The 8,393-nt window shown below is 47.9% G+C and overlaps 1 protein-coding gene across 2 annotated transcripts; it reads left to right on the top strand.

Moving 5' to 3' along the window:
- The first annotated feature begins 4,186 nt into the window (after positions 1-4,186).
- On the top strand, positions 4,187-8,378 carry NICN1 (nicolin 1, tubulin polyglutamylase complex subunit). 2 transcript variants are annotated; one of them, XM_081072568.1, is made up of 6 exons: positions 4,187-4,394; positions 5,501-5,677; positions 5,932-6,045; positions 6,507-6,578; positions 6,913-7,017; positions 7,091-8,378. In XM_081072568.1, exons 1-6 carry the CDS (start codon positions 4,263-4,265, stop codon positions 7,130-7,132), a joined length of 642 nt encoding a protein of 213 aa, XP_080928694.1. In that variant the 5' UTR covers positions 4,187-4,262; the 3' UTR covers positions 7,133-8,378. The 2 variants fall into 2 exon arrangements, with proteins under 2 accessions (XP_080928694.1, XP_080928693.1); XM_081072567.1 differs by having other exon boundaries at positions 6,913-7,250.
- Positions 8,379-8,393: the final 15 nt, after the last annotated feature.

The raw sequence follows: 8,393 nt of genomic DNA, 5'->3' as shown, positions 1-8,393 counted from the left end.
CTGCCGTCTTCCACAGCTGAGATTGTGAACATCAGCTCTCCCTGGAGCTGGGCTGCCGTGAGCAGCCAGAGCTTGGCGTGAGCTGCCCTGAGCTTCAGTGAGCTACTGTGAGCAGCCGACTGACCACGACTGGCGACCAACTTCCTCAGCCCGGGGGAGCGCAAGGCTCATAATACCAGCATGGGCCAGAGAGCTGTGTCCTACACAACTAGACTGAGAAACAACAGCTTGAACCGGAGTGGGGGTGAAAGGCGGAAGAAGGGGGGAAAAGAAAGAATTTAACCTGTTTCTTTTATTTTTTAACATAACTACTAGGAATTTAAAAGTTACATTCGTGGCTTGCATTGTATTTTTTTATTTTTTTATTATTGGAGAAGGGGAACAGGACTTTATTGGGGAACAGTGTGTACTTCCAGGACTTTTTTTTCCCCAAGTCAAGTTGTTGTCCTTTCAATCTTAGTTGTGGAGGGCACAGCTCAGCTCCAGGTCCAGTTGCCGTTACTAGTTGCAGGGGGCAGAGCCCACCATCCCTTGCGGGAGTCGAGGAACAGAACTGGCAAGCTTGTGGTTGAGAGCCCACTGGCCCATGTGGGAATCGAACCGGCAGCCTTCGGAGTTAGGAGCACGGAGCTCCAACCGCCTGAGCCACCAGGCAGGCCCCCTTGCATTGTATATTTTTTGGACAGTGTTTTTGAAAAGGATATATCAGACAGCATGTAAACAAATAAATGTGCAATGTGATGTCAGGTGGGGAGATATTGGGGCTGACAAGTAACAGAAATGAGGTGGAAATGAACCTGTGAGCTTGGGGATAACATTGAAGGCCAGTATGGCCAGAGCAGGGGAGTGAGAAGTGTAAGAGACAGGCTAGGAGAGGAGGGAAAGAAACGTAGTTTAAAAAAGATTCTTGCTGTGTGACTATTTGGGAAAGAAATTTGATGTTATTGACTAAATTTAAGGATATGCATTTTCCCATAGCCATGATCCAGAAATTTGACTCCTAGAAATAAACCCTAGAGCAGCGGGCCTCAAAATTTTCACTCTCAGAACCACAGTACACTCTTTTTTGTTTTTTAATTTATTTTTTTTCAATTACAGTTGACATTCAGTATTATTTTGTATTAGTTTCAGGTGCACAGTATAGTGGTTAGGCATTTATATAATTCCCCCCCCTTCTTTCGCCTCCTCCCCCTCCCCCACTCCAGTTCAAGCCATTGTTTCTCAGTCTAATTGTGTAGAACACAGCTCCCTGGCCCATGCTCGTATTATGAGCCTTATATTTCCCTGGGCTGAGGCAGTCAGTCACCATCCTTGGTCGGCCACTCACTGCAGCCAGTGGCAGCATTCAGCAGCCCACGGCCACTCACGCTGGCTGACAGCCACTCACCTTTCTATAAGTTAATAAAAAGCTAGTAAATAAAGAGAATATCATTGTACTTTGGATTTGGTTTGTAACTTCTCTCTCTTTTTATGACTTAAAAGACAAATGCATAAAACAACAATTAAAAATCTATGTCAGTCATAAAATGTATAAAGATGAAATTTGTGATAATGACAGTATAAAGGGGGAGAAACAGATGTATGGGAGCAGGAAGACTGTATACTATTGAAACTAAGTTGGTATTATTTAAACTAGCTTGTTATAAATTTAAGATGTCAATTGTAATCCCCAAGTTATCCGCTAATAGTTTAAAAATATACCAAAAAAGGAAAGAAGGGAATCAAAGTGGTACACTACAAAAAAAAAAATCAACTAAATACAAAAAGGCAGAAATGGAAGAAGTGAGGAACAAAAAAATCCATTAAATATACAGAAAACAAATAGCTAAATGTCACAAGTAAATCCTTTATCAGTAATCACATTAAATGTAAATGGATTAAACTTTCTTATTAAAAGACAGATTGGTAGATTGGATTTAAAAAATCAAGATCTATCCATATGCTATCTACAAGAGACTCACCTTAGATATAAGGACCAAAAGAGGTTGAAAGTAAAAGGGTGGAAAAATGTATTCCACGTGAATAGTAACCAGAAGAGATCTGTGTGACTATGATATTGTAAGACACATTAGACATAAATCAAAACAGGTTACAAGAGACAAAGAAGGAAATATATTGATAAAAGGTATAATACATCAAGAAGATATAAAAAATTATAAACATATATACATCTAACAACAGAGCCCCAAAATACATGAAGTAAAATTGACAGAATTGAGAGAAATAGTTCTGCAATAATAATTGGAGACCTCAATACTCAAACTTTTAACAATGGATAGAACAACCAGACAGAAGGAAGGAAATGGAGGACTTGAACAACGCTATAAACCAACTCGACCTAATACACTCCACCCAACAACAGAATACACATTCTTCTCAAATCCATATGGAACATTCTCCAGGATAGACCATATACTAGAAGCAAAACAAGTCCTAAGAAATTTTAAAAGATTGAAATTATATATAGTGTCTTTTCTCATCACAATAAATGAAACTAGAAATAAGTAAGATAAGGAAAAACAAAACAAAACAAAAGTCACAAATATGTGGACATTTTCAAACAGTTAGTTTTATGTGTCAACTTGACCATGGGTGTAGACATTTAGCCAAACATTCTGACTGTGTGTCTGTGAGGGTGTTTCTGTGTGAGATTAACATTTGAATAGACTGTGTCAAGCACTACAGCTCTCTCTAATATGGGTGGGCCTCATCCAATCAAATTGCAAACCTGAATAGAACAAAAAAGCTTAGTAAAAGGAAACTCCTCTTCCCTGATAGTTTGAGCCAGAACTTTGGTCTTTTCCAGCCTTTGGATCTGAACTGAAACATCCCCTCTTCTTGGGTCAGGTTTCTGATCCAGGTGGGGAAAGCTCCTAGCAATGTTGAATGAACAAAGCAGGATAATAATAGTAACAATAACAATAGCCACTAAGTCATCTGTTGATAGACACTTGGATTTGTTAATTCTTTATTGTTGAGTAAGTAGTATTCCATTGTATGTATATACCAAGTTAGTTTAGCTCTTCATGCATTGGACATTTGAATTATTTCCAAATTTTGGCTGTTGTGAATATAGCCCTCGGGTGGACATATGCATTCATTTTCTTGGGCAACTACTTAGGAGTACAATGGCTGGACCATAATGTAGGTGTAAATTTAGTTTTTAAGGAACCGCCAAACTTTTTCAAAACAGCCAGAAATTGAGGAATTGGGTGACGCTTACCAGCACTCCACATCGTTGCCAGTTGTGGGGACAGAGCCAGGAGTGCAGTTTCCAGGCTCTCGGCTTCACATGGAAAGGTGCTGGCTCCGGTAGTAAATGGCCATCGGCTGTGATTGGATGGCCATCCGCTGGGGCTAGTGGGCCGTCAGCTGTAACCAGTGAGCCATTGGCCGCTAATATAACTCCTGTGGCTACGCTAGCTGAAAATGGGAGCTAGCAAGAGGATGGTGGCTGAGCTAGCAAGCGTGGACTTCAGTTAGCAAGTGGGGTTGGTTGGTTGGCAGAAAAGCGGCCGGCAGGTCGCAGATAGTGTGGCTCCTGCTTCCTGTGTCTCCAATCCAGCCGCCAGAGAGAATATAGTGGTATGACTCTCCAATCTATGTATCCGTGGGTGTTCCTTTGTGGCCTCACGATATCCTGTGTTCTTATGTGGGGAGCGGGACCAGAGACCCCACACGCCACCCTGCATGACACCAGTCTTTAATTTTACTTAGCCTGCTTTTCAGTGGCTGTGTGGGGGGTTCTAATTTGTATTTCCCTGGTTAATAATCATGTTAAGCATTTCTCATGGGCTTATTGGCTACTTTTGTGAATTACGGTATCTGTTCAAATCCTTCCCTTGTTAAAAAAGTAGTGGTTAAAAAATATATCTATTTTTGCATTTAATGTCGGCCAGGCACTTGGATGATTCGTGCTCTTGGTTTTACACACTTAACTGACGCCCGCCCTGCACAGAGGAAGTAATGGAGGGAGACCGAGGGACCGTTTAGCTGCATAACCGCTTAGCTATAGAACCGCTGTGCCATTTCTGGGACAGGGCCGGAGTGGCTCTCGAAGGCTCGCGGGGTGATTGGCTGAAGGAGCACTTCCGCAGGCACTTCCGACTCCCGGCCGCCCTGAGCATTGGTGATTGGCTGGGCCTGCGAAGCACGTAGCCTCCCGGGAGTTGTAGTTTTTGGGGCTTGGCTGGGGATGCCGGGAAAGACCAGCGGTCCCAGGCCAGGATCGGCGTCTGTGCTTGCTCCTGGCCGCTGGCACCATGTCCCGCGTGTTGGTGCCCTGCCATGTGAAAGGCACCGTGGCCCTGCAAGTGGGCGATGTGCGGACCTCCCAAGGCCGGCCTGGCGTGCTGGTTATCGATGTCACCTTCCCCAGCGTCGCGCCCTTCGAGGTGAGCTAGCCCCGTGGGCGCGACCGGGGCTTCTGGGCGGGGCTGACCTGGGAACTCGGGCGTGTCCCAGGCATTGAATCTTTTAATAAAGCCTTAATACTGGCCTCGCCCTTGCGAATCAGTTAACCATTTATTCCTTCAGTTAACACATATTTACCAGGACGCAGTTTCTTGTCCTGTTCTCTACACCATCTCTCCCCCAGGTCCAGGGCAGCGCTGACAGGGAAGTGCCAAGATGAGTAGTAGGCTAGATACTGGAAATACAGTTGTGAACCAAATATAGGGAGAGGTCATTTTGTCCCTGGCCACTGGCTGGGGAATCATTACACAATAAGTTACCCCAAAATCTGCCTCCTGCTCATTCCTACAGTCCTTGTGGCAGGTCAGGTTCAACGCATCCCTCATCAGGATCTTCCCAACGGCTTGTTTTCAATCTCTAATTGCACTTCCGCATCAGTTGGCAGAGTGACTGGACACTGCAGGACCTCAACACAGAAGACAAAGTCCGCTTTCTGGTGGCCTGGCATTCGGGGCCACTCTGTGTGCTCTGCCTGCCTCTCGGCCCCATGCACTTTGTCCTATAGAGTGTGGTTCTTCCCCAAGCTGTTCCTTACTGTACACTGGGAAATTTCATTAAAGGACCCAACCCTCGAAATCCCGATTCAGTAGGTCTGGGGTGGAGCCTGTACACCTATGTATTTTTCAGAAACTTCCTTAGGTGATTCTGAGGAGTGTCCGGTGGTAAGAAGAGCTGTAGCAAGGCTGAATTACTCAGTGTTATATGCTACATTTACATTCTCTGCCTTTCCTTTCTTGGTGAACTTGGTGAACGCTTCCCCCTTCAGGCCTCATCTGTACATTTTCTGTCTCCTCTAGAGTTAGGGCTCTGACCTCTGGCAACGTCTTGGGAATGTGGCGAGATCTGTGGTTGTGGTTTATATGACTGAGGTCTCCTCTAGGAAAGCAAAATTGTCTTTGGGCCCCAGAGGATACTTGTTAGATTGGTATAAGAGAACATTCCCAAGGGCAGGAGGAGATCATGTCTTTGAGCCTCTCGGGCCCTGGGCCTGGGTCTGATGTGTCATGGTGGACTGTGTGTGCTCTAGTTGCAGGAGATCACGTTTAAGAATTACTACACAGCTTTTCTGAGCATCCGTGTTCGCCAGTGTACCTCGATGCACACGCCAGTCAAGTGGGTGACCTGCCTGCGGGACTACTGCCTGATGCCTGACCCACACAGTGAGGAGGGAGCCCAGGATTATGTATCGCTGTTCAAGCACCAGGTCAGCTGGGACTCATGGCCTGTCAGCCCAGATGTGGGCTCACAGGGGGCCTGGGAATGAAACCAGGATACCAGGAGGGAAGAAGGGGGACGAGGCTGGCCTGGGCTATGGCTCTTTGGGACGTACCTCGGAGAGACTGCTGTTCTTTCCTTCCCAAAGGCCTGGGAGACAGCAGCTTGGCTCACTGCTTGTTGGGAGGCTCCTGGGCAGTGAGCTGGGCCCTCGCTGGGTCCTTGTCTGTGTGTATGTGTCAGATGCTGTGTGACATGTCCAGAGTCCTGGAGCTGCGCCTGATTCTGCGACAGCCATCACCACTGTGGTTGTCTTTCACAGTGGAGGAGCTGCAGATCTACCAGCAGGGACCAAAGGTAAGTGACTAACGCAGAGGTGTTGGCTGGCCTTTTCCCCAGGAGGCTCCTGGTTATGGCTGGGAGAACTGGGGGTGGGGTGGGAGTGGATGGGTAAGGATGGTGAGACCCAGAAGGAGGCCTTCGTGGAAGTTAGCCAGGTGTGAATGCTGGAAACTCATGATGCGAGGTGAGGCCATGTCCCTCTATCCCCTAACCTTTGGGGCCACCTGCCTCTTTCAGAGCTGGAGCCTCCAGGTGCTGGGAGATATTTCTCTTCCTTGTGTTCCTGGCGCCTCCTTCGGCATAGCAGAAGAGCTTAGGTAGTCTGATTGCCTCTTGGGCCTCTGTGGATCCCTGAACAGGATTTTCCCAGTGTCCAAGGCTCAGTGGCCCTTCTGTCTGCTCCCGGAACCTGGGAATCTGGTCTCAGGGCTCTTCTCCTCTGCCTGTGTCAGAGCAGTAATGCTTTTGCTTTGCAGAGTCCTTCCATGACCTTTCCCAAGTGGCTGTCCCACCCAGTGCCTTGTGAGCAGCCCGCTCCCCGCCTTGAGGTAAGCCCTCACCCTGAGTAAGAACCATGTATGAATAGCTCTCGTGTCTAGCACATGCCCAAGTGGGCCCCATTTGCAAGAATCTGGGCTGGACCCAGGGCCCTTGGTTCACGCTGTGCCATCTTTCTCCTGGATGTTCCATGGGATTTGAGGCATTTCTGTGTGGGGGTGGGACACTTCCTTCACATCAGGCCCCAACCTCATGTTTCACAAGTCATCTGGGAATGTTACTGGTCTCAGCTACAGGGTTCCATAGCCCAACTTGGCTTCTCTGGAGCTCTAAGGGCACTGCTTGGGAGAGACCCATAGCTACTGACCCTTCCTTCTGGAGCAGGGTCTCCCAAACCCCAGCAGCGTATCCTCTGAGGTGCAGCAGATGTGGGCACTGACGGAGATGGTCCGGGCCAGTCATACCTCCACAAAGATCGGCCGCTTTGATGTGAGTGATCACTTCCTCTGCTTGGCTTCCATCACCCTGAACGGGTCAGATCTGATTGTCTTTTGTGTTGCAGGTGGATGGCTGTTATGACCTGAACTTGCTCTCCTACACTTGAGCTGTGGCTCTTAACCAAGATGTTGACCTTCCGTGCCCGTCCAGGCCTGGTTTGGGCCACCAGAGGCCGAAGTGCTTTCCCTGTGCATTCCAAATGTTGACCACATGTCTGTTCTGTCTGGGCCACATTCACAGATTGAAGATTGTTGGGGGCTTGGGCTCACTGTGTTGCTTCAGCACGAGCTTCCAGTGGGGGTACACTGTCCTTACCTGACTGCAACCTGAAACTCCTCCTTTTCCTGCCCTAAAAACTCTTCATTCCTACTTACTAAGAATCCCCATGTGCTCTCTGCCCTCCTGCTGATGTGCACATGCCTATCTTCTGCCTGCTCCCTCACCTGAGTGCAGTGGGTGGGAACCTGCCATATCTAGCTAGCCTTGGAAGGCTGCTGTAGCCATGGCATTCTTGTAGCTTGGAAGCTTAAGGGAGAAAAAACAGCCCCATTTCTTCCTTCTGCACCCCCTATTGGTCTTCTTTCCCTTTGTGTTATACCCACAAAAAGAAATTTCCTGTCTAAACTGCTTCCTTCCTAGGGAGCAAAGCTGGGGATTTGGGCTGCCCAAGTCCCTTAGTCTCTGAGCTGGCACCTGGATGTGTGTTCCAATGGGTCTGCCCATCCATCTTGGGCAGGTGCCCCTGTGAAGGCTGGGGCCTGAGAGTGAGTCGTGAAACCTGTTTGCCGTCTAACATAGCCCAAAGCACATCCTCGTCCTTTTTCCTAGGTGCTCCCTTCCAAAAGTCATGCTCAGTGTGGTGAGGGATCATAGTGGGGGGTGGGTCCAGGTGAGGTTTCTCACTGGTGTCTTTTAAAAAGCTAAGTTTCTTTACATCCCCAGGCCAGCTGCTGAATGAGGCAGATTGCTCTTCCTTATAAGAAAATCCTGCTTCTCTCTGGTGTTTCCTGGCTTTGCCCGTTGGGGCTGAGATAGTACTGCAATATGTGTGGGACCTGGAAAATTGGACGTTTGTGTAGCTTGACAACTTTCTGAGGGAAGGTTAGCTCTCTGCTCTCACCTGTCAGGGTCCTTGCAGGTGGCATGTTTTCCTGCCAGGACATTTACTTAGCTCCAGTCAGCTTTTGCTGAGAGGATAATGACCATAGTGGTGTGCTCGGAGTAGCGGCCCTCTGTGTGTGTGAGAGGGGAGGTCCCTGGAGTGGCAGGGACTGTGCTTCATTCATAGCTGTGTCCCCAGCACCTAGCACGGGGCCTCTCGTGCAGCAAGATCAATAAATATTTGTGGAATACATGACTGTGCTGGC

Source organism: Rhinolophus hipposideros (genome assembly GCF_964194185.1).
Source record: "Rhinolophus hipposideros genome assembly, chromosome: 14".
Classification (NCBI taxonomy): Eukaryota; Metazoa; Chordata; class Mammalia; order Chiroptera; family Rhinolophidae; genus Rhinolophus; species Rhinolophus hipposideros.
Note: the sequence above shows the minus strand (reverse complement) of the source record. Positions and strands in the feature narration are given on the sequence as shown.

Coding starts and splice junctions, on each gene's coding strand:
- NICN1 (XM_081072567.1), top strand. CDS start 4,263: ATGTCCCGCGTGTTGGTGCCCTGCCATGTGAAAGGCACCGTGGCCCTG. Junction 4,395..5,500: donor CCAGCGTCGCGCCCTTCGAG/GTGAGCTAGCCC, acceptor TGTGTGCTCTAG/TTGCAGGAGATCACGTTTAA. Junction 5,678..5,931: donor TATCGCTGTTCAAGCACCAG/GTCAGCTGGGAC, acceptor TGTATGTGTCAG/ATGCTGTGTGACATGTCCAG.